General features: G+C 41.6%; 1 protein-coding gene across 7 annotated transcripts in view; it reads left to right on the forward strand.

Annotated features, from left to right (window-relative positions):
- Kat6b (lysine acetyltransferase 6B) overlaps positions 1-22,680 on the forward strand; it is a 172,826-nt gene extending 150,146 nt beyond the window's left edge. For all 7 annotated transcript variants that reach the window (XM_070020641.1, XM_070020640.1, XM_070020638.1 and 4 more), the window contains 5 exons: positions 10,955-11,186; positions 12,355-12,514; positions 13,132-13,461; positions 16,459-16,750; positions 18,540-22,680. In XM_070020641.1, coding sequence (XP_069876742.1) covers positions 10,955-11,186; positions 12,355-12,514; positions 13,132-13,461; positions 16,459-16,750; positions 18,540-21,094 — 3,569 coding nt within the window. In that variant the 3' untranslated portion in view covers positions 21,095-22,680. The remainder of the gene's footprint in view (positions 1-10,954; positions 11,187-12,354; positions 12,515-13,131; positions 13,462-16,458; positions 16,751-18,539) is intronic.
- Positions 22,681-26,618: the final 3,938 nt, after the last annotated feature.

A 26,618-nucleotide genomic window follows, 5' to 3' on the forward strand; every position in this document is an offset into this window, starting at 1 on the left:
AAGATGAAAACGTGAGCACACAGGTATTTGGTCTGTTGGTATCAACTCTAGCAGTGTTTGCAGAGCACTTTATATGAAGGAAATATACTAGAATCATATCCTCAAATGTTGAGTCTAGTCCATTAGAGAAAAGCCTTCCTGTAAATTCTGCTTCTACTCTTACACTTAGAGAAACATAATTGAAGAGTTGTGTGTTAACAGAATGGAGATGAAATGGAAGATTTAAACAAGGAATGGCTGCACAGAATGGGGTGAGTGAAGAAAAATTTGTAACTGAGGACAAAGAGATGAAGAAGAGACATTACAGCATTTAAGGATTTAGCTTGTTGTGTGCTTAAGAACCAAATGACAGCACAAGTGTAGCAGAAGCTGCAAATACTCCTAGAATGTTGAAGCCTATGTAATTTTCAAATTTGGGGCAGATATTTAGGCACTCAGAAGTAGTGCTTACCGAAGAGACTCTGCTAAAAAGTTAGAATTTAATAATGGGAAAGCAGAAGGCTAGAATGTCTTCAAGTGTGCTGAAATGAAACTGTGCCGATTATTTGTTGCAAAACCAGGTTTCTTTTTTTTTTTTAAGTTTGAACAATTTATTTTATTTTGTTGTAAAGGTGCTGTTACAGTTACATAAATGATGTAAAGAGGATATTTCCTTTTGGACAATGTCACCCCTTCCCTCCCGAGTTTTTTCCTCCCATCCCCACCCACAAGTTGTATAGTTCATTTTCAACATAGTATCTAGTAAGTACCATTGCTGCATTTGTTCACCCTTTGCCCCTCCATTTCTGTGTTCCTCCTTAACCTCCAAAGACAGATACATGAAGAAAACAAAAACAACAACAAAGAAAAAAATCTTTTTCAGGCTTCCTTCTTCATAGAAAAGTTGATTGTCTGTTCATAGTCCTGTCTTGACCTGGTTTGCCTGGTGCTGTGTGCTTCTCCCCACTGATTTAAGAAAGTTAATACGATTTTTTCCTACCAAAGCAAAAGACTCAGCTGAGGACTCAAAGCCTTCTCTTGACCCCTGCAGCTTTGCAGTGGCCTCCAGTTAAAAATCTGCAGACCATAACAAATATGTTTAGAGAGAAGATAAAATGAATGTTGCCTGTGAATTTGTTTTAAACATTGTTTATTTTGCTAAATAACATAGATAAATCTTTTCTTGAAGAGGGAGAGAAATCACCAGATTTCATTAGTAATCCACGGCTTTTCAGAGGATTTTCTTTGAAATAACCTTCTTGCCAGCTTTTCATAAATTAAGCATAAACTTTCTTTGACCTCATCGCACATAATTAAATAGCTGTTGAAGGGTTAAACCCAACTAAAAAGTGATTATATATCTCAGTCACCATTCTCCTGCAAAATTATACAGGAAGTTTGTTTCTGTGCCTAACCAGGGTAATTACAAGAGACAGTTACATAATTTACAGTTTCAATCTACTGGTCCATAATCACACACTTCCACTTACTTGTATATATCCTGTGAGTATCTGTTGTATTTTGGTTTATAATCATGATTGCAGTGTGATTGATTGCTTGTAATGTAGCATATTGAATTGATTTTTTAAAATGAACTTTAGCTATGAACATGTCCATTTGAGTTCCTGTTACTTACGTAGTTTGTGGTTCTTGTGTTCAACAGTTGCATAGTAGTTAATAAATTAAACTTCAGAAAATTTTTTCCTCATTTCAACCTAACAAGAACAGAGCCTAACACACAGTAGACACTCAACTATTGAAATATACTACAAGCCATTCCAACCCTTTAAAAATTGGGTGGGGATTTTTGACAGTCACCACATAATAAGACTCAAGGATAATACTGTCAGACAGTCGTGAGTCAGTGCTCATAGTAATAGTTTTTGAAATCTCATCTCTAATTTTCATTCATGTTAACAGTCTAAATAGCACAGTGACCCTTTCTAGGATATATACTGTCTATAGCTTAAGGAGGAATAGTGATTTTTTTAAAATACTGTTAGTGATGACATTGCGTGTGGTTTTGTTTTCCTTCTCCCTAACATTATATGCCTACATGACACCAAATCCACTGTCAAGACAACCAGTCACTATGAATATCCCATCCTCAGCTCCCATCCCCAGCTTGCATATGTGCAAACTTGAAAATGGGCTTTTACTCATCTCCTGCTCAAAAGATTTTGGGAGATGAAGAAAACCAGTAAGATGTGTTTGTCTGTCTAGGCATCCTGAGGTCAACTAGACATGTTTCTGGACTTTAATTTTCAACAGTAATTGGTCAGTCAGATCCAAGGAAGTTACCTCAAAGACTGCCAATTCACTTTTTTTTTTTTTTGGTCGGTCATGGGGCTTGAACTCTGGGCTTGGGCGCTGTCCCTCAGCTCTTCAGCTCAAGGCGAGCGCTCTACCACTTGAGCTACAGCGCCACTTCCGGTTTTCTAGTGGTTTATTGGAGATAGGAGTCTCACAGTCTTTCCTGCCCTCTTTCCTGCCCGGGCTGGCTTTGAGCCGCGATTCTCAGATCTCAGCCTCCTGAATAGCTAGGATTACAGGCGTGAGCCACCGGCGCCCGGCCCAATTCACTTTTGAGATGTCCTTTGAAAACACTTTGTTTACATTTATTTGTTTGTTTATTTTTATTTTATTTGGCAGGCTCTTACTATCTAGCCCAGGCTGGCAATGAACTCAAGATCCTCTTAGCTCAGCCTCCTATGCTAGTATTACAGACGAGCACTATCACACCCAGATAACAAAGGATAATTGTTTTTTGATTTTTGGTTTTGTTTTGTTGTTTTCATTGTTTAGTGGAACTAGGAATTTGAACACAGCTAAGCTGGCACAATACCACTAAGTGAACCCTCTAGCTCTGTTTTTTTCACTGGTTATTTTTAGGATAGAGTCTTGCTTCTCATCTGGGTGAGAACCTGAGCTGAGACTGGCCTACATTTAGGCAACTTATCATTGCTGGGATCACAGGTATGAGCAAACCAGCACCTAGACAAAGGAACTTTTTAAAGAGATTTCTATTCTCACTCTTTCCTTCAGTCTTACTGTATGCTTGTGTTTGCATGTGAAAGCTCATTATCCAGAGTTGGAATTAAAACACATTTTGTCCTGTTTCTGAAAATTACAGCTCACACACACAGTATTTTAGGGAGCTAATGAAAGTGTGAACAGAAAAGCAAACTGCTCTTCAAACCATCCTGTCTTTCAGAGCCTGGTTGTAAAATCTATGACAGTGTTCACATGGTATAAACATGTCCCATATCTGTTGGGTAGAATTAAACCAGATGATTAGATATTAGATTGAACTCTCTAAGTTACTCTTTCAGAACCTATAAGAGACCTATAAAAGTAGGCAAAAGAGAGGCTGGGAAGGTGATTCAGTGGTAAAGTGCTTGCCTTGCATACATGAGGCCCTGGGTTTGATTCCTCAGCACCACATAAGCAGAAAAAGCTGGTGCTGTTGCTCAAGTGGTAGAGCGCAAGCCTTGAGCTGAAGAGCTGAGGGACAGTGCCCAGGCCCAGAGTTCAGGCCACATGACTGACAAAACAAACAAACAAACAAAAATATAGGCAAAGAAACCCCAGGTTCAGGGCTGGGAAGGTGGCTCAGTGGTAGAGTGCTTGTCTGCATGCATGAGGCCCTGGGTTCAATTCCTCAGCACCACATAAGCAGAAAAAGCCGGAAGTGGGGCTATGGCTCAAGTGGCAGAGCGCTAACCTTGAGCTGAAGAGCTGAGTTCAGGCCCCACAACCAGAAAAAAAAAAATTAATTTGGTTATTTTCCAAGTATATTTAAGTAAACATTTTTTAATCTTGCCTTTTTCAAATAACTTTAGTTTTGCTACAAATGAGATTGAGAGTATAGCATCTCTCCTTTGGTATTTGGCCATCACATATATTTGTCAATGGCCCTCAGCTGCTTCCACCCAGCCGCTCAAGTCAGGACATTCACAAATGTTCAGTCCATGTATGCTACAGGTACCACAAAGGAGAGGAATCCCTTTCCCACCACCTGATGTTCTCCCTAATTATGAGTGCATTTTCTTTGTAAACATTTATATTTTTTTTCTGGGTGATGACCATGTAGGTTTACTACTGCCTTCAAGAGAGTCCACAGCCACCCATGGAACCACGGAAACTTTCCAGTAAACCCTAGCATGGTCGACACATACATACCATGAGAACCAGGGAGTCATTCCCCTGCCAAACAAAGCCTTCCACTGAGAGGACCTGAAGAACCTTTCGGGAACAGATTTGGAGAAGTGGGCAATGCTTAGCAAGAGACTAGAACATGTTCCCTCCCCTCTTCCTTCATACACATAATTGAAGAAGAGCTCAATGCTGGCTGGCATTGTCTGCCAGGGAGCCTGTGAGGTCTTTGAGAGGAGACATCTAAGAGTAGCCTAGAGAAACAGGCTGGGATGTGACCCAGATTAGCCAGTAGCCTTTTCCCAAAGACCTGCTGTCTCCATTCCTCGGGTTTCACTGGCTCAGGCCATTTTCCCAAGGACACACTTGAGTCTTGTAGAACATGTGGGTCTTTGTTACATCTGTCTTGGGACTAGCTCAAGGTTCTGTTGAAGCCCTAAGAAGGCATTGTTTTTGTGCTGTGATTGGCTTGCTGTTTTCTTGGGGTAATCCTTGAAGTGAGAGACTTGAAACCCAGAGGGGATTTGAGGGCACAGAACTGTGCTTGCTGGAAATTTGGAGTTGCTAGTTTCTTCAGACTATTCCTGAGGCGGAAAGTTTTTCCATAGTCTTTTAATTAAATTTATATTTGGATGGATAACTGGAGAGGGGAGGAAAGGAGAATGGCTTGGAGAAAGAACTTCTGTTTGAGGTGGTGGGAAAAGGAAGAAAAGGAATCATTCTGACTCCACAGAGCAATTTTCTTTCCAAATTTTCTTTTGTTTCCCCTACCATAAGAGTATTTAGTCACACAGATGATTGCCTTGAGATTTCATTCACTCAATATGTTTAATAATAATAATAGCTAACATTTATACAGGGTTACTGAAATATGCCACAAGTTTTTATTAGGTCTTGTGATGCTAACATCTGTGAGAAATAAGCATGTTTATTATCTGTATATTATAAATGAGGATTCTGAAACACAGAGGTTAAATAAATACATATTCCAGGGTCATGTAGCTAGGACATAATAGGCCTTAGAGTCTATTCCAGGTGATGTAGCTCTTAGATATAATGCCTTCTTTTTATGTCCTTGCTTTAAAACACTTGTGGCATTGTTGCCTTACCTTTACATGTTCTCATTGTCCATGTTTTGTAAAATGGTCCCAAAGTGTGGTCCACAGGGTCATAACTACTTCAAAGTAATACTATTTTTCCTTTACACTCTCATTCTCCCATGAGTGTATAGGGGAGTTTCCCAAAAATGTTCATGACTTATGATGTCACAATAGATTGGGTACCCAATTAATAGGAGAATCTAGCTATTTTCTTTTCAGCCGGACATTGAGAAGATTTGCAAAAAACCTCTATTGTTTGGCTTATAACTTAGAAAATGTAGGGTTTCATTTTTTTTTAATTGGAAGAAAAATGTAGGTATTTATTTTTTTTGGAAGTTTGAACTCGGGGCTTTGTGCATGCTAGGCAAGTGCTTTACCACTTGAGCTATGCTTACAACTATGGTTTGTGTTTTAGGCAGGGTCTCATTTTTTTTTTGGCCAGGCATTGGTCTGAGACTGTGCTCCTCCCACTTCTGCCTCCTGTGTCATGTGACCCATTATGCTATGCCCAAAAATGTCAGGTTTTTTTTTTCTTTTTTCTTTCATAAAAATTAAGGTAATAAGCCAGGCACTGGTGGCTCACTCCTGTAATCCTAGCTACTCAGGAGGCTAAGATCTAAGGATCATGGTTCAAAACCAGCCCAGTGAGGAAACCTCCAATTAATCACCAGAAATTCACAAGTGGCTATGTAGCTCAAAGTGGTAATTGTCAGGGATAGCTCCCAGGCCCCGAGTTCAAGCCCCTCAACTAATCAATCCCCACACACACACCCCAAAAAAGAAAGGTAACCCATAATATGTTTATGGGTTAATAAATACTTTTTTATTTCTCAATAAAATCAGTAGATATAACGCTTATAAACAAAAGCTCATCAAAATCTTAAGTAACATTTTTAAATGTTAAGAGGTTCTGAGACCAAGATGTCTGAGAACCACTGATTTAATGTACAGACCTTGCTGTTGACAGTGTAAGAATGTGATGCTTACTGAGTTAGGGTCTGTGTAGCATTTGGAGCTGATTTGTTTCCACGATGAGGGGCTCTGAAGCACAGACATAAAGACAGAGCTGGCTGGTGGGGCTTTGGAGAATCCATTCTGTTTTCTGTCAGCAAGGAGCTGAGTGAGATCTATTTAAGACTCCTGATCCCACTGCCATTCAGTGATTCTTTCTAATATGCAAGCTTTTCACATTCTCAGGCCCATAGCAGTTTATAACAGTGGTTCTCAAGCTAGTGTGCATCAGCATCACTTAGGAGTCTGTGAAAGCTTAACCCCAAGAGACTAGGATTCATGGGGTCTGACATAGAGTCTGAGAATCTTCAGTTCTAGCAGGTTCCTAATTGTGTGGGTCTGGATTTTGAGGAGCCTATTTAATCCCTTTGTTACATAAATTACTTAAACTCTATTAAAAGGCATCTTAAACTTACACAATTCCAAAACCAATCTGATAAAATGTAAAACATCCAAAAAGTTCCAAAATGATCATTGTTTTGTCAAGGAGGTATCTATCTTTTGTTGTGTGTGTGTATGTGCAAGTGTGTGTGGACATTGTCCTTGAACTTTTGTGCTCAAGGCTAGTGCTCTACTATTTGAGCCATAGCTCTACTTCTGGCTTTTTGGTGGTTTATTGGAAATAAGAGTCTCACAGACTTATCTGCCTGGGCTGGCTTCAAACTACAATCTGCCAGTCTCAGCCTTCTGCGTAGCCAGGATGGTAGGTATGCGTTACTGACCCCTGGCAGCATTTGTATCTTAATAATTGGGAAGCATAAGATTTCAGCAGGTTACTGCTGTTCTCTTAAAATAGTGAGGAAGTGAGGCTCAACTTCCTTCTACACTAATTTCAAAATCACCACTATATTTAAACAAGGAGCTATAGATAGCCCATCAAGATCATCCATCAGTATTTAAGCTGTCAATATGCCATTCATCCACGTAGTCACAGTGCTGCTTACCCCTAGAAACCAATAATAGATGAGCACAGACCAGCAAATTGCCATCTCTAAGCATGAGCTAGATGGTCAAAGGCATCAGGTTTCCTGTGCTCAAGAGCTACCATAAATCCCCCAGCCTTGTGTCTGTTCCCAGGCTTGCAAACCCACTTCTGCCTATTGATGGGGATCTTTTGGTGGGGTTTGCTGAGCTTAACAGGTGTCTGATGAAAGATATGTAATCCTTGAAGATTATCTTTTCCTAAAAACATCTGGTGACCCTGAACCCACATAATCCAGACAGATGGGACTCAGGAGTGAGTAGCTTGCCCAAGTTTACACTTCAGTATTTGAGGAAGTTCATATGGTTTGGCTTTACACAGTAGAAGATACAAGGATGAGGGAAGGAAGAGACCCCTTTGCCCTTTCCTTTCCTGAGAACATTATTCTGCTCTTGATCCACACTGCAATCTTAATCACTCATGGAAAAGGGAGGCTTTAACATATGTGAGAGTTAGCTTGGCAATTATTATGCTGAGATTAAATGAATTTGGGAGTTTAAATCTACAAAAAGGACCTTTGCCAAGGTCCTTGGTATTATATTGGATCTGTCCACATAAAGACAACTCTTCACCAGAGTTTATACTGTCTCCTTGGGAGGGAGTTACCATTTCAAAGCAATGGGCCAGAATTAGTTAAGATGAGAATTGACTAGTCTGCCTAATCAGAAATAACATGTATTTCTTTTCTCATCAAGCAGCTATCTTCTTAATCTTTTGAATTAAGTGTGTGGTAGCCTCTGCTTCAATACTCAGACCTCACCCTCCCCAGGTTAAGTAATCCCAGTGAAGGAAATGAGCAAGCCAGGAGAGTTGACGTGGGGGAGGGGTTTATGGACCACTCACTTTTCAATTATGAGGCTCCCACTCAGGAGTAAGTGCTGTTCACCAGTACCTCTGGCTCACAGGCAACTTCAAGGGAATAATTTCACCAGCAATTAATTCTACAGCAGCTACTGGGATTTGTCCTCCACACATCACTTTGTTTCTATTTGAAACAGCCAGGTTTCCCCACAGGGAGTTGAGGTTTTCTGACTGAAACTATCCTGTATTAAGGAGAGGTGTTAGCACACCGTGGGAATCTATTCACCAGGGGCATATTGTACTTATTTCAGATGCTTCAGGATAATATACCGGTTTCCAAGTTAAAGTGCTTTTTATTTCCCTGCATCTTAGATCAATTATTTGGATTCTTTTTGGTAAGTTTAGAGCGGTAACCTAAACTAATCACATCTCTGTCCTTACTCAATAAGTAAAATGTTCTTACAAAAAATAATTATTCTGGGGCTGAGAAGGTGGCTCAGTGGTAGAGTGCTTGCCTTGCATGCATAAGGCCCTGGGTTCTATTCCTCAGCACCACATAAGCAGAAAAAAAAAGCCGGAAGTGGCGCTGTGGCTCAAGTGGTAGAGCACTAGCCTTGAGCTGAAGAGCTGAGGGACAGCGCTCAGGCCCTGAGTTCAGGCCCTATGACCGGACCCCCAAAAAAAAAAGTTTAAAAAAATTATTATTCTGTCGGTGCATTATATTGTAATTATACTGTGAAGAGCCTAGAAAAGGTAGGAATAAACAAAAAGTGAGAAGCTCCTTTCTTCCTCCTCCTCCTTCCCTTTTTTTTTTTTTTTCCCCTAGTCCTGGCCTTGAACTTGGGGCCCGGGCACTGTCACTGAGCTTTTTCAGCTCAAGGTTAGCACTTTACCACTTGGGCCACATACTTCTGACTTTTTTTGGGTGGTTACCTCACCACTCTTTAGGGTCAGATCCCTATAGGTATATCTTCTGTACTACCTTGGGATGCAAAACCATGAACAGGTAGATAAGATGGTGTTTGGGAAATTCTAGCTGTTTCCTTAGTCCAGAGCAGGAACTGTGAGAGGGTAGGCCAGAACAAAAAAGAGCCTGTGCTTTTCAGCTTCTGTGCTTCTTGCAGTAGGGGAGGGACACACATACACTTTCTGAACCCTCTGGTTGTACAGAAATCTGTCGGGCCAAAAGGGGGACTTCCTGTCCCCCATCTGTAGGGCTCAGATAAGAACCAGTGATGACCTGGGGACTTCCACAGTCACTTCAGGGGACTTTAAATTGTGAGATCTCATGGGCAAAGGGGGATAGCTCTTTTTCATGGTTCTATGGTTCTCCCCTCAGGACTACCGAGCTGGGACCTCCAGCTGACTGAGTAAATTTCTCAGCATGTGCCAAGCATTTAGGAGGCTGGTGACGAATGTGCCAATTATCTGTGTTCTGAGGTCTGGGCTTCCTCTGCACTCTGGTGCAGAGCTTTTTCTGATGTTGACAGAACGTGATATGGGCTGGCTTTCACACCGTGGCCATTGATGTTAGCATTCCTAACACTGCTATTGAAAGTCTTGTGTGATGAGTGGTTTGATTGTAAAATGTTTGTTTGCATTCAATTAAATACCTTGTACTTAAGCATGAATTCAAGAAACAACTAAGTCAGAAAGTGCCAGAAAACCTCTGTTAAATTTCTGCCTATTCTTTATAATGGCATTCAGATTAAAGCTATCAAGATGCAAAATGCTATGATTATAATCCTATAGAGTTCAGGTTACATCTCTTGTTCTCTATTTCTGCATTATCAGCAGTGACTTTTGAGAGACAGGAATGCTCAAAGCATTGATGGGTTTTTTCCCCCTTGTAACAACAACAACAAAAAATCCTTAAAATTCTTGCAGCCATTTTGGAAATGTAGATAAAGAAGAAAAATGCCGAAGATTTGGGTGGTTTATAGAGCAGCACATTTTTGTAATTGCTGCCACCTACTGTATGTGGTTGATGTTTGTTTAAATTCAGGAAGTTCATGAAGGTGAGGCTGTTGAAAAAGATAATTAGAGCAAGGTAGACATCATTAGTTTATACCATTTCTTCTCTGCTCCTAAGTGGCTCTTAATTACTGAGACAGCCGCCAGCTTTCATTCATTACTTTCAAGTGGATTTAAAGTTTTTCTCATTTCAGTGTTCTTTGCCAATGAACCTTTGCAGTGATGTTGTAGAATATGTTCAAAAGCTTAACAGTCTTAAGGATTCAGAGTATATACATGAAAGTTTGAGGGTGTTTTTGTTGTTGTTGTTGTTTATTTAATCTGTAGGAATAACGTTCTGGGGTTGGATTATAAATTAATTTCCATGAAAGAGGTGAAAATAGAGCTGGTGAAGCAGATGTGAGTTGCAGCAGTCCACTTGAAAGACATTCTTTTATTAGATCACCCAGCTAGTTAAATGTAACAGGCAATATAGACTCTGAGTCAACCAAGGCCCTTCTCTTTTATTAAGACCCAGCTGTCAAAGGGTCATTAGGTCCTTCCTGTGGAAAACAACTTGCTGGTTAATGTTTGGGGTGGTCTCTCAACAGGATTTCTGAGTAAGTGCCTGACATTGAGCTTTGGAAGGAATTTAAAGCCGGTGGGAGATTAGATGTGGAGCCTTACCAGAAGTAATGTCTTCAGTCTTAGCATTCATCTTTTTGTTAGATATGCCACCTTGTATGCCTGGAATGTTACTTGCTAGCTGTATGAATTGACTTAGAGTGCCACTATAAAAGATTCAGAAGGATAAACTTCCTTGAGATCGAATCACTGTAACTGGGAAGAAGCTACATACATATAAAGATGCACTCCAGTAGTGTTGTTGTTTTTTACCTTGCTGCTATTTCTAGTGGCTCTTGGTTCCTAGCTTGGGAAAAATCCCAATGAACTTTTGCTTTTTCTGCCCTAGGCTATTTGCTTTCTAGAAGAGAAGGCCAGGCAGGGTCTCCTGAAAAGCCACTCTCTGATCTGGGCCGTCTCTCCTACCTGGCCTATTGGAAGAGCGTCATCTTAGAATACCTCTATCACCATCATGAGCGGCATATTAGCATCAAGTCAATTAGCAGAGCCACAGGCATGTGCCCACATGACATCGCAACCACTCTGCAACACCTCCACATGATTGACAAGAGGGATGGCAGGTAAGTCTCCAGGCCCCAAGTCTCTGAAAAACATCTAAAAGCCTCTAAAAACATCTCTCATCAGAAAGGTTCCTGGCCCCTCTGTACAGTATGTTCACAAAAAATAAAAATAAAAATAAAAAAAAAGAAAGGTTCCTGGAAGTTAGGCATGTGTATTCCAGTTAAAGATTGGGTTTCTTTGTTTTGTTTTGTTTGGGGTTTTTTTTTGGGGGGGGGTTCCCGTTGTGGGGTCTGAACTCTGGGTCTGGACACTGTCCCTCAGCTCTTCAGCTCAAGGCTAGCACTCTGGCTTTTTTTTTTTTTTTTTTTTTTTTTTGCTTATGTGGTACTGAGGAATCAAACCCAGGGCCTCAGGCATGCAAGGCAAGCGCTCTACCACTGAGCCACCTTCACAGCCCTTGGGTTGTTTTTTTTTAACTGTTTTTTTTTTTTTTTTGTCTTTTCCTTTTTGGTACTGGGGATTGCACGTTGCACTTGCTAGGCAAGCGCTTTGCCACTGAGCTACATTCCAGCCCAAGATTGGGTTTCTTGATGGTATTCTCAAAACTTTTCAGCCTGGTTATTAGTGGCTCACACTTGTAATCCTAGCTACTCCGGATGCTGAGATCTGAGGATTGTGATTTGAAGCCAGCCTGGACAGAAAAGTCTGTGAGATTCTTTATCTCCAATTAACCACCCAGAAGTGGAACTGTGGCTCAAGTGGTAGAGCCTTGAGCACAAAAGCTCAGGGGTCATTGAGGTTCAAGCCCCAGGAGCAACACTAAAAAAGAAAAAACAATCTTTCACCTATAATAAAAGCATGAGGGGCTGGGAAGGTGGCTCAGTGGTAGAGCGCTTGCCTTGCATGCATGAGGCCCTGGTTCAATTCCTCAGCACCACATAAGCAAAAAGAAAAAAAGCCGGAAGTAGCGCTGTGGCTCAAGTGGTAGAGTGCTAGCCTTGAGCTGAAGAGCTGAGGGACAGCACCCAGGCCCAGAGTTCAGGCCCCACTACCGGACCCAAAAAAATAAAAAATAAAAATAAAAGCATGAAATGATACTTCCTTGCTAGTTGTAATGTACTGATTTTTCCTGACCCAGGTAATACTAATGCTACTTAGTATCAGTATATAAAGGTGAAAAGAAATTTCAGCTTTTGATTGCACATTGTCTACCATACCACATTACAGGTTTGTAATCATTCGAAGGGAAAAGTTGATACTGGACCACATGGAAAAGCTGAAAACCTGTTCCCGAGCCAATGAACTTGATCCAGATAGTCTGAGGTGGACCCCAATTTTAATTTCTAATGCTGCAGTTTCTGAAGAAGAGCGGGAAGCTGAAAAGGAGGTAATGATTGGTTGGTTTCATCATCCTAAGCTGTGTGACTTCAATCTTAACAGCTCTCTTAAGCTAAGAAAGTCATTAACATCATTGTCAAAGGCTTGGTTATATAGAGAAAGCTTGTGAAATGATATGGCACTAATTTATCCTAACTGAGGTTGCATGGTAAGATATGATAATTTTATTGAATTGAGTATGAAAAAATGAAACATTTATCATTGATCACAAAGCAGCATTCTTCACTACTGACAGTATGTAATCAGATCAGATTTGGTGCTGAGCTCCAAGGCTGCAATGTCAATCGATTCTTTGTGTTTATGAACTTGCTTAAAGTGCTCCGTGCCAGTGAGCATGTAATGTAGTGATAAAGGACTCAAATCAATTCGCTGCATCGTTAATACTGCTAAATATCCCATGAAACCCAATCTCCTTTGATTTGTTATCCTAACTGATGCAAAGGGGTCCTGAGTTGATGCAGCTGGAATTTGCTGTGCTGGCTAAGTGTTCTAATCAGAGAAGAACCCACTTAGAGACCCTCTGTCATTGATCCTTAGAGGCCTAACTGCACAATTGCCCTCTCACCAGCCACCATTTTCACTCCCTCCCCTTTGCCTCCTCCCCAGGCTGAGCGACTAATGGAACAAGCTAGCTGCTGGGAAAAGGAAGAACAAGAAATTGTGTCATCTAGAGCCAACAGTAGGCAATCACCTGCAAAAGTACAATCGAAAAATAAATACTTGAATTCCCCGGAGAACCGGCCAGTAGCAGGGGATCGAGGGCAGCTGATGGAGTTATCTAAAGAGAGCAGTGAGGAAGAGGAAGAAGAAGAGGAAGAAGAGGAAGATGAGGAGGAGGAGGAGGAAGAAGAAGAGGAAGAAGAGGAGGAAGAAGAAAATATTCTAAGCTCTCCCCCACGATTGACTAAACCACAGTCGGTTGTCATAAAGAGAAAGGTATATGTCTGTTAGATTCTCCATTGTTTTCAATCAGATCTTACTTGGCAGGGACAGTGTTCCATCTCTTAATATCTGTTCTTTCTCTGTACTCCAGGTGCATTTATATGTACAAAATCCCACTGAACAGATAACATAATCATTTATTTTATGGCCATGATAGTGTTTACTGGTACTAATAGCAGGAAACCAGGGATGAGCCAGTTTCCTACTTTGGTAGTCACTGCCACCTGCTGGTCTGAGGGAGAAGAGTAAATGCAGTTATGGGGACTGAAAGGGATGCCCCAGAGAGCACATAAACAAAACTACCCTTCAAGGCCTGAGACTGGAGCCAGGAGCCCAGGTCACATGAATCAGGAGCCAGAGCCAGATGAACACCCAAAATTCCAAGCTCAGTTCTCCTACTAGTGTTTCTTTCTGTTGCTCTTGACATAAACTTGGGGGGCGGGGGTGGTATTTTAGACCCTGATAATTTGCATTTGTGGCCAACTACTTATTATTGACCTGCCTCATATCTTCATCATCTGGTGGTTTTTCCAGATCATACCTCCAGTGATACAGAAAGGGAACAATCACTTTTATCTGTAGGTAATTGCTCTCCCAGATCCAATATCTTCATCTCCAGTATCTATCAGTGACAAGTTTTTTGTTTGTGTATCCAAGACTTATAAAGTGCCATCATCCTTGTGTAGTTCTATCAGGAAACTTGCCATTCTAATTCACAAACCAGAATTCTTTCAGCCAAGATTGGCAGTCAGAAGGAGGGGAGCTGTGGGAAGGTGACAGAAAGGAATATCCTATGAAGTAGATTTTAAGCTTCTCAACATTTTAACTTCTTTCTTTCTTTCTTTCTCTTTCTTTCTTTCTCTTTCTTTCTTTCTTTCTTTCTTTCTTTCTTTCTTTCTTTCTTTCTTTCTTTCTTTCTTTCTTTCTTTCTTTCTTTCTTTCTTTCTTTCTTGTCGGTTATGGGGCTTGAACGCTGGGCTTGCGTGCTGTTCCTGCACTCTTCAGCTCAAGGTGAGCTCTCTACCGCTTGAGCCACAGCGCCACTTCTAGTTTTCTACTGGTTTATTGGAGATAAGAGTCTCACGGACTTTCCTGCCCAGGCTGGCTTTGAACCGGGATCCTCAGATCTCACCCTCCTGAGTAGCTAGAATTACAGGCGTGAGCCACCGGTGCCTGGCTTCAACATTTTAATTTCTTATGACAAAAAATATACTCATTTATTAGAATACAGTGAGAAATTTAAATCTACAGATATCAAAAGGCAGAATCTAGGCACAACATGGCCTATGGCCATATAAATGAATTCAATTGAAAAGCCAGAAGTAGAGCTGTGGCTCAGGTGATAGAGCACTGGCATTGAGCAAAATGCACCTAGGCCCTAAGTTCAAGCCCCAAGTAACTATTTCATATTGGCTACTCTCATATTTGGGAAAATGCTATAATCTTAGGAAGAACAAGTAAACTAGGAATTTTAATTTGACAAATGTTGAATTACAGATGTAGTTACATTATAGGATATGATTAATAAGCCTACATGTGTTCTTTAAGAATATTCAGACTGAAAGTGACGCTGTAGTTCGAGTGGTAGAGCGCTAGCCTTGAGCTGAAGAGCTGAGGGACAGCGCTCAGGCCCAGAGTTCAAGGCCCACGACCGACAATAAAGAAAAAAAAAAGAATATTCAGACTTTGAAAATATATGATTCAGTAATTTTTTTTGTCGGTCGTGGGGCTTGAACTCTGGGCCTGGGCGCTGTCCCTCAGCTCTTCAGCTCAAGGCGAGCGCTCTACCACTTGAGCTACAGCGCCACTTCCGGTTTTCTGGTGGTTTATTGGAGATAGGCGTCTCACGGTCTCTCCTGCCCAGGCTGGCTTTGAACCACCATCCTCAGATCTCAGCCTCCTGAGTAGCTAGGATTACAGGCGTGAGCCACCAGCGCCCGGCTTGATTCAGTAATTTTTGCACATAGTTTGCCTGGAAGTTGACTACTTCCACCCTCCCCCTATTTTCCACCCCCATCCTGGGATGGAATCCAGGGCCTTGTGTAAGATAGGTAAGCACTCTACTATTGTGCTACATCCCCACTCCTGGAGGCTGGCTTACCCAAATATTTTAAACCTTTATGTGGACAATATTTTCAACAAGCTCATTATTGACAGATTATATTTTAGCAGTAAGCCTACTTCTCTGTTATTACTATATTTGAATTTTGTATCATTAGACAGTTCTTCACTTGGGATATTTTAACATTGCAATAATGGAAAATTGTGCCAGCCTTCAGTATAAATGAGGGGAAAAAAGTCTTTATATTTTACATAGAGCAATTTTACATGTAACTTTTTGTCTTTCATTTCAAACTTTGGTAGAATCATCACATATTTTGCTTACATCATAGCAGTCACCAGTACATAACTGTTGACTTTCTAAGCAGTAGAGCAATATTTTATTCGATAAACACCTTTTTTTCCTCCCTTTTCTGGTGTCCTATGAAATGGAACACATAGATCAGTCTTATATACAATTATATTTTCCATAATGCTTGCATAAAGTGAGTATCTCTGGAACAGTTATCAAGTAGTAAATGAATGACCTGATGGCTAATTAATTATTGCAACATTAATAGAAACACTAAGGTCCATAATAACCATAGAATGTGCATCATGTGCAGAGGATATTGAAGCCAGATAGTGCCATTTAGAAAATATATGCTGGAAAAGCAAAGCTTAGCATTTAAGATATACACTCAAGTTGCTAGGATGTTCTCTCTCAAAGCATCTGCTTGAGTAAACAACTGTTTTATTTGGAAAACACTTGCCTGTGTAGTTGGGAACCCGAGAGGGATGTTAAACATCAAATGGAAGGTTAAGTACAAAGCATTACAGAAGTCTTTATATGTAAGATTCTCAGGCACACATTCAGAATATGTTTGCTGTATATCGACTCAGCCATTTAATTTCTCATGAGCACTACATATTGTTTGGAATTAATTTCAGAGGCCTTTTGTACTAAAGAAGAAAAGGGGTCGTAAACGCAGGAGGATCAACAGCAGTGTAACAACCGAGACCATTTCTGAAACAACAGAAGTACTAAATGAGCCCTTTGACAACTCAGATGAGGAGAGGCCAATGCCACAGCTGGAGCCTACCTGTGAGATTGATGTAGAGGAAGATGGCAGGAGGCCAGTCCTGAGAAAAGCATTCCAACATCAGCCTGGGAAGAAAAGACAAACAGAAGAAGAGGAAAGAAAAGACAATCATTGTTTTAAGAATGCTGACCCTTATAGAAGTAAGTAGAGGGTTATTGCTGCATAAAGTATTGTGAGAGAATGATATTGTACCATGGGTATAACAAAATCAAGCCTGGTCCTTTAATATGTGTACATGAACACACATACAAATAACACTAACATACCACAGTGAGAGATTTCATGTGTGTGAAAGTAGAACTTATTTCTGCTTCTAAGTTACCTTCTTAAGCTGCCTAAAGATAAATTATCACTGCCTTCTTTTCTACTTTGTGATGTTCACCTTTTGGAAATTCTTTGGTGCCATATTATACCTGATTCCTTACAGCATCTTCACCTTAAAAGTAATTATCAGAGCCAGGAGAAGGTGGCTCAGGCCTGTTTACTACACAGGCAGACTCTAGTCCAGGTCCACCTGGACAGAAAGTTCACAAGATCCTATCTCAAAACTAACCAGAACACAAAGGGCTAGAAATGAGTAAAGCAGTAGAATACTTGCCTAGCAAGGGCAAAGCCCAAGTTCAGACCATCATCATCATCAGAAACTCATCTTCAGAGTTGTACTATCTCTACAAAAGCTGGCTAGGACTAGTAATATTAGAATAAGAATATACATTCTAGAGCTGTTAGAATTGCTATTACCTGCTGTTGTGAATAGAAAGGGAACAGTTTTAACATCTTAGATGACTCTTAACTCACGCCAGGTACTTGGCACCTCTGAAGCAGCATTAGATATCACATAAGCATTCTTTTCAGCTAAACAGAACGCTCACAGGTGTATGTGTAATTCTTTTATTATGCAAATGAACTAGAGCTTACCTTGTTAGGCAGATTGGATTAGAAATCACTATATTTAGGGGGAAAGGGTATCTTTTCCATGATTATTTTTATTCTCCAAAAGAGTGTTTCCAATAAGTGTGCTTTTATAAAGCACTGCTCCTTTACATTGACTGCAGTTTCCAGTAGATTAGTGTGGTCTTTAATCTTCTGAAGTTAACACTTTGGTGTGTTATATGTATATACTTATTCCTATGTTTGCTTGCTAATGTTTATATAAAAAAATTCTTTATATTTACTTGTAGATAGAGGTACATAAATATCAGGTTAATGGACCTGAAATAAGATTATAGTTAGAAGTTATTTCTAATTGTCTTTATAGTTCAGACCTTACCTTTGAACAATACACTGATCCACTATACAGTGTGGACAGACTTAGTGATAAAAAAGGACATCTGTATTTTAAGTGTTCAGTCATTTCATAGTGATTACACTGTACACTGTGTCATGCAAAAGTGACAATCTGAAGAAAAAGGATAATTACAGATGCACTAGTATTTGTGTATTTGTTTATTCATGTTTCAGAGGTATGCAGTTTACTTTTATGCCAGAGAAACATCCAAATCAAAGTAAATAATGTCATTGAGATTATTTAAAACAGCAAATGCCCACAGACAGAAGGTCACTCACTGCCTCAGGGTGGTGTAGGAGTTGGCCTTCTAGTCAATTTCTCAATGCACTGATGATTTAAATATATCTAGCATTAATCCTTTGCCCTTATAAATGTTCACATCAGTGTTTTTTTATATTGTGGAACTCCATGCTCCTTCTATATATGTTAAATTCAAATATTATCCCAGGCATAGGGTACGTAATGTGGTTTATGTTTTAATACTATTCTAGATTAGTCTTGATTATCTTTACTATCAACTCTAAAATTGCTAAATTGAAAGCAGTGTTGGCTAATTAATTAGAGGAAAGAATTCAAGATGTCTATGGTTTTGATTTCTAAACTTTACTTTTCTTCCTTCCCCTATCTATCTCTTCACCAAGACAATATGGATGATACTGCAAATAACTTGAAAGAAGGCAGCAAAGACAATCCTGAACCTCTAAAGTGCAAACAAGTATGGCCAAAAGGAACAAAGCGTGGTCTCTCTAAGTGGAGGCAAAACAAAGAGAGGAAGACTGGATTTAAACTGAATTTATACACCCCGCCAGAAACTCCCATGGAGCCTGATGACCCAGGAACAGTGGAGGAACAGAAGGAGATTTCAGAAGACAAAATCAGCTCTACTCCCGTGGCGACTGAGCAGGAGGTGAAGGAGACTGTGGAACCCCTGCTGCCTCGGGATGCAAGCCGAAGGGAGGAAACAAATGAGCCAGAAAGTCCAAATAAATCACCAGGTGAAAAGGAGGAGGAAGATCTTCTCAAACCTGAGGAGGAGGAGGAGGAGGAACAAGAGGAGGAGGAGGAGGAAGAGGAAGAGGAGGAGGAGGAGGAAGGAGGAGGAGGAACTGTAGAAAAAGACCAGGATGGTGCTAAAAGTGAAGAAAAAGAGGAACCAGAGATTTCCACAGACAAAGAAGACCCTGTGCACTTGGATGATCATGAAGAGGAGGAGGAGGAGGATGAAGAACCATCTCACAATGAGGATCACGATGCAGATGATGAAGATGACAGTCACATGGAATCTGCAGGAGTGGACAAGGAAGATCTCCCAAGAGAAGCCTTCAAAGAAGTGCTGGAAAACCAGGAGGCTTTTTTAGACCTTAGTGTTCAGCCTAGTCATTCGAGCCCAGAGGTCTTGATGGACTGTGGCGTTGACATTGCAGCTTCATGTAACAGTGAGCCAAAGGAGCTTGCCCCGAACACTGAAAATGCAGCCGAGTCTGATGAGGAGCCTCCAGAGGAACAGGCCCAGAAGCAGGACCAAAAGAACAGTGACAGTGCAGAATCTGAGTTCAAGGAGGGAAACACAGCCACCACAGAAATTGACTCAGAGACCGTGCAGGCAGTTCAGTCTCTGACCCAGGAAAACAGGGAACAGGATGACACCTTTCAGGATTGTGCAGAGACTCAAGAGGCCTGTAGAAGCCTACAGAACTACACTCATGCAGACCAAAGTCCACAAATCGCCACCCAGCTGGATGATTGCCAACAATCAGACCATAGCAGCCCAGTTTCGTCTGTCCATTCCCATCCTGGCCAGTCAGTCCGTTCTGTCAGCAGCCCCAGTGTCCCTGCCCTGGAGAGCAGCTATGCCCAAATCAGCCCAGATCAGAGTGCCATCTCAGTGCCATCTTTGCAGAACATGGAAACCAGTCCAATGATGGATGTTCCATCAGTTTCAGATCACTCACAGCAAGTGGTAGACAGTGGATTTAGTGACCTGGGCAGTATTGAGAGTACAACAGAGAACTACGAAAACCCAAGCAGCTATGATTCTACTATGGGTGGCAGCATTTGTGGAAATGGCTCTTCACAGAACAGCTGCTCCTATAGCAACCTCACCTCTAGCAATCTTACACAGAGCAGCTGTGCCGTCACCCAGCAGATGTCCAACATGAGTGGGAGCTGCAGCATGCTGCAGCAGACAAGCATCAGCTCTCCCCCAACCTGCAGTGTCAAGTCTCCCCAAGGCTGTGTGGTAGAGAGGCCTCCCAGCAGCAGCCAGCAGCTGGCTCAGTGCAGCATGGCTGCTAACTTCACCCCGCCCATGCAGCTGGCCGACATCCCCGAGGCGGGCAACGCCAACATTGGCTTATATGAGCGAATGGGTCAAAGTGATTTTGGGGCCGGGCACTACCCACAGCCATCCGCCACCTTCAGCCTTGCCAAACTGCAGCAGTTAACTAATACACTTATTGATCATTCATTGCCTTACAGCCATTCCGCTGCTGTGACTTCCTATGCAAACAGTGCCTCTTTGTCCACACCATTAAGTAACACAGGGCTTGTTCAGCTTTCTCAGTCTCCACACTCTGTCCCAGGTGGACCTCAAGCACAAGCTACCATGACCCCACCCCCTAACCTGACTCCTCCTCCAATGAATCTGCCACCGCCTCTTTTGCAGCGGAACATGGCTGCATCAAATCTTGGCATCTCCCACAGCCAAAGACTGCAAACCCAGATTGCCAGCAAGGGCCATGTCTCCATGAGAACCAAGTCGGCATCTCTGTCACCAGCAGCTGCCACCCATCAGTCACAGATCTATGGGCGCTCCCAGACGGTAGCCATGCAGGGTCCTGCACGGACTTTAACAATGCAAAGAGGTATGAACATGAGTGTGAACCTGATGCCAGCCCCAGCCTACAATGTCAATTCTGTGAACGTGAACATGAATACCCTCAATGCCATGAATGGGTACAGCATGTCCCAGCCCATGATGAACAGTGGCTACCACAGCAACCACGGCTACATGAACCAAACGCCCCAATACCCTATGCAGATGCAAATGGGCATGATGGGAACCCAGCCATACGCCCAGCAGCCAATGCAGACCCCACCCCACAGTAACATGATGTATACAGCCCCCAGCCATCACGGCTACATGAACACGGGCATGTCCAAGCAATCTCTCAATGGGTCCTACATGAGAAGGTAGACATCTTAGGCAGTCCGCCAAACCCACTGGGCGTCACTATTGGATTGATCTGCACAAATACCTTTGAAGAGTACGATTTCAAAACCAGCAATTGGTGTGAATGCAAAAACATTTGTTGGCACCATTTATTTAAAAAAAAAAAAAGCTGTATGCAGCAGAAAGCCTTATAAAAGTTGTTTTTCTTTTTTTTTTCCTCTCTCTCTTTCCTTTTCTTTTTTGGTACCTTTGTTTCTGTTACTTTTATATAAAATTCTCTGCAAAAGAAGGCCTCTCCTTGGACTACAAGTTGGAGCAGCCACTTGTTGTGCCTGCCCCTATTAAACAATATGGATATCAAGCCCCAAATTATCTGTTTTAATATTGAGCCTAGAGCTTTTGTTTTTCTCTCCCTGTCCACTCCATGTAAATGCCTTTAGCATTTCAGTTATTGTATATTTTGTTTAAGGAGACACTTCAGCATGCCGCTAATGTCTTTGTTAGTGACAGTGCATTTTGTAGTACTGTACAAGTGTTGTGCTAACAGTAAGCCATTTCTTAAGTTTTTTGCCTTGATTAGGGTGCCCTAATTTGAGGGTTTTAAAAAAAACTATATTTTTGTTAATTATAAAACTGTAAAGAGCTATAAAAGCTGTTCCCATTTGGTTAGTCAAAAGGGTTTATTGCTAAATATTTGGTGTAACGTTGAGACCCTTTTCCATTTTGGTGACAGATTTCTTTGGGAAAAAGGCAGCTTTCTGTTTTATAAATGCAGACTTCTGTTTATTGAATGAAGCATATCTCAGTGTTTATCTGTCAGGTTTTGAAACATTTCATATATGTCCAAATACTTGGCAGGATTTAAAAAAATAGTGAATTTGGTGTAAAGTTGCTATTTTATGGAAATGCCTCTAACTTTACATTTTCATTCCATCTGTAGATTTTTCTATCTTTATAAAATATTGGAGTTATTTTTTAAGGAAAAATAGAGAAGTAGCTTGTGAATAGCTCAACTAAGCTTACAAATCGCATGTACAAAAGCAAAAAAAGTTATTTGTGTCTGTTTATATTGCTTCCTTTTTGTAGCCTTTGTACCTGTACAGGGTGACAGTAAGGGCCAAGCAGGAGAGGCGTAATCCTTGTATAAAATAGGAGCCAGCGACACTCTTGTATTTATCTGTTCTCTTTTTAGTCAGTTACTTCAAAAAAAAAAAAAAACCAACAAAAACAAAAAAAACCTGTACATTTTAACATAAAATAAATTATGATGAGCCATTTTTAGCCTCTGTGTCCTGTCATATTATGATTGATAGAGAATGACCAATTGAACTGTATCATGTGTGTCACATCTCAGAACACATACACATTTGGGGAAAATAAATTTAGTGTAAATTGGACTTACAAGGTTTTCTGATTTGTTTCTGACTTTGGGGAAGGGGTTGGCAATAATTAAGAGTAATATCTAATAAACCATCACATATACCAAATACCTATTTAATAAATTAATTTATAATGGATTTTAATGCTTTTCATGAAAGTTTATTTTATGCTAGTGCATACTTTCTGTATGCCAATCATTGTCTTTAAAATAAAGTGATTTTTTTTTCTTTTTGACTTCTATCTTCATTTGCAAAGAGATCCCACACAGACAGCTACCTTATTATTCTATACCTGTACCGTGGTAGTAAACTTTGTTTTTATAAAGATTACTATGAAATAACACCCAATTTGGGATTGTATGTTTGAAAGTTTATTCCCTTTCAAAAGGTATGATCTGGGTGCTGGTGGCTCACACCAATAATTCTAGCTACTCAGGAGACTAAAAGCTGAGGGACACCATTCGAAGTCAGCCAGGGCAGGAAAGTCTGTGAGACTATTATCCCTAATTAACCATCAAAAAGCCAGAAATGGGGTGTTGGAGGCATGGCGCAGGTGGTAGGTTGACTGCCAATGAGTGGAATGTATCAGATACAGAGCTCCAGTCCTGGTCTCAGACCAGAAAACGCCAGAAGTGGAGCTGTGTCTCAAGAGGTAGAGTGCCAGCCTTAAAACACAAAAGCTCAGGTACAGCATTTGAGTGCTGTCAGGACACTTAATACTCGACTGGTATTTTTTTTTAAAAAGGAGTGAATGATTGTATGTTTTCTTTAGAGCCTAAAGGTTTTGTTTTTTGTTTGTTTTTCTGGCGGTGGTGGCACTGAACTTTGGGCCCTGGGCGCTGTCCCTCAGCTCTTCAGCTCAAGGCTAACGCTGTACCACTTGAGCCACAGCGCCACTTCCGGCCTTTTCTGTTTATGTGGTGTTGAAGAATCAAACCCAGGGCCTCATGCATGCAATCTATTTTTTTTAAGTGAGTGTTCAGACATTTTGTTGCATTCAAAGAATGTTAAGACATTCTTGATTCAAGCAGCAAGTTTAGAAATGAGTGCTTAGCACCTCTGTGAATCAGTCACACTAAACTCAAAGTGTCCAAACATGGATACTACTCTTAGTGTGGCACAAATACTTAGTTGTACACAGCAGAGGCAAAGACCTTGAAGTGGGCTCCAAATAAAAAGGGCAAGAGAGTGTACAGAACAGAAGGCCCCTGGGAAGGGAAGATACATGGCAAAGTTTAGCCTTGTGTTCTCACCTTGTTCTTTTTTTCCACAGCTACAAGTGCAGTGAGGTTAGTACTCACGTTTTACCTTTGAGCCTCTTGTTCCTTCACCTGCAAGTCAGTAATTTAACTGTAGAGACAGAGCATCCAAGACACTGCTGCAAGGGCCAAGCAATGGCAAAGGCAGAGCAGAATTCCATGCTGATGGGAAAGGAGATCCGCAGTTCATCTTCCAAGTGGCAAGTGATTGGGTGCTGCTGGTAGGAGTCAGGAGAGGCCAGATCTGCCAGCCCCTGAGCAACATATACATCCCAGACACCAGATGATATGCACACACACAGTCCCCACCTCATATAGTTAATCTATGGAGGCTGAGACTTACCTCCCTTCCCTTTGGCAAAGGTCTACTAATCACACCCTGTTTGCCTTGAGGGTGCTTAGGGACTAGTACCAGTCACTGCTTCAAACCTGCCAGACCAGAATCAGAGCCTTGGGTGTGTGGGGGGAGGGGGGATAGGGGTGCAGGGGGAGTGTCTGGTGTCTCATGGGCCTTAATAGCTCACCTGGAGTCTGCCTAAGTGTGCTGGCATCAGCTCTTCATCAGCATGCAGCTTTAGAAATCATGACAACATTGCCACAAAGTGTTTTGGGGACCAGTCTTCCCATCCCTCATGATGGGAAATGGAGCAGTTGCTTGCAATTTACAGATCAAGATATGGAGGCACAAAGCTGACTTGAGTGCCCAAACCCACCCAGGTGAAATTAGTAAGCTGAAACTGACCCAGGTGTCTCCAAATCACAGCTTTTTCCTAAAGCATTATACTTAGTGAAAAGACTGTAACTTGTCACCTCTTTGATTTAAAGGCTAGGTAATGAGCATATGATGCTGTAAAAACTTAAGTGCAGCCTGTGCTGGTGGTTCATGCCTAGTTAGGAGGCTGACCCCAGCAGAAAATTCTTTTTTTTTGGAGGGGGAGGTCCAGTTGTGGGGCCTGAACTCTGGGCCTGGGCGCTGTCCCTCAGTTCTTCAGCTCAAGGCTAACGCTCTACCACTTGAGCCACAGCGCCACTTCCGGCTTTTTTCTTCTTGCTTATGTGGTGCTGAGAAATCGAACCCAGGGCCTCATGCATGCAAGGCAAGCGCTCTACCACTGAGCTACCTTCCCAGCCCACCCAGCAGAAAATTCTTGACACTCCTCCAATTAATCAGCAAAAAAACCAACCTGGAGGTATGGCTCAAGTGGTACAGTACCAGCCATGTGTGATTGGCAAATAATTTCTAACTAATACTCTGTTGCAAAGCAAGCCTAAGGTGGCCATCAGTCTTAAGATACCCAAACTTCAAGCACTGTTGTATTAGGGAGCAGTGTCTTCAACTTGTTTTTGTCTAGGCTTTTGTAATTCCTTCTTCATTCCCTTCCTCGATTTTCCTCTACCCAGGCCTGTCTCTACATACTCATATTGGGCAGTCCTTGGACCTAGACACATCACATCTCCTCAAATAGTGAGCCAATGTGGTTCCACCTCTCTATAGTTAACACCTAAACTTTTTTGTTGTTGTTGTTGGTCGTGGGGCCTGAACTCTGGGCCTGGGTGCTGTCCCTCAGCTCTTCAATAAAGCTAGTGCTCTACCACTTGAGCCACAGTGCCACTTCTGGCTTTTACTGCTTATATGGTGCTGAGGAATCAAACCCAGGGCCTCATGCATGCAAGGCAAGCACTCTACCACTGAGCCACCTTCCCAGCCCAACACCTAAACTTTTATCCTCATTAGTGAACATTCCTCCAAGCTCTAGATTTCAGGTCAAATGACCTGGGACAGCTATTTATGTCTCATGAGCATGATTTACCGAACTGGTGATTTCCAGGTGTTTTTTTTTTTGGGGGGGGGGAAGGGGTCCAGTCATGGGGCCTGCCTGAACTCTGGGCCTGGGTGCTGTCCCTCTTTAGCTCAAGGCTAGCGCTCTACCACTTGAGCCACAGTGCCATCTCTGGCTTTTTTCTTTTTGCTTATGTGGTGCTGAGGAATCGAACCCAGGGCCTCATGCATGCAAGGCAAGCGCTCTACCACTGAGCCACCTTCCCAGCCCCATGATTTCCAGTTCTTCATCCTTGCCCTGGTCAACACAATTCCAGTGTTAAGGCATCACTAAACCATTATCTTTGATTTCTCCTCCCACTCTTAGAAGACCCTTTCTAATTTCCCACTTCTGTAATTCCAAAATTACTTGAATATTAATCCCCTGGTACTGTCTCTCTGGGCCACCTTTCCCTTTCCTGTTAATAGCCAATAAATAGCCTTGCTCCTTCTTAACTCCCTAATACCTATTCTCCATCCTTTCCAAAGTGAATTTGATTTCTGGAGTGAACTTGGAACAGCTCACATTGTTCCCCTTGGGTCTCTTTACCCATATCCTCCTATTCCCCTCACCTGACATGCATTCCCTCAGCCTAGCAACTCTCCTCAATTGGAAGGAGAATTTCTTCAGGTCAAAGCCCATCTTCTTGGAGAAGTCATCCTCTACCACTCCATCTGTCATGGGTTTATCCCTCTCATCTACTCTCCACCTTGGGACTTATTTCCCTCATTATTTATTACAATCTGTAAATTTATTTTTGTGCCAGTCCTAGGGCTTGAACTCAGGGCTTGGACACTGTCCTTAAGCTGCTTGTGCTTAAGGCTAGTGTTCTACCACTTGATTCACAGAGCTCCACTTCCAGCTTTTGCGTGGTTAATTGGAGATGAGTCTCATAGACTTTCCTGCCCAGGCTGGCTTTGAACTGTGATCTTCAGACCTCAACCTCTTCAGTAGCTAGGATTATAGGTGTGAGCCACAGTCCCTGCCACAATCTATATTTTTGTTTTGAATTTTGGCTTCCTAACCCAGTGTTTGGCATATGATGAATCTCAATAAATAAGTGTTAACTCAATAAATACTGAAGACTTGA

This window comes from Dipodomys merriami, unplaced genomic scaffold, assembly GCF_024711535.1.
Source record: "Dipodomys merriami isolate MVZ:Mamm:240054 unplaced genomic scaffold, mDipMer1.0.p SCAF_14, whole genome shotgun sequence".
Taxonomy (NCBI): Eukaryota; Metazoa; Chordata; class Mammalia; order Rodentia; family Heteromyidae; genus Dipodomys; species Dipodomys merriami.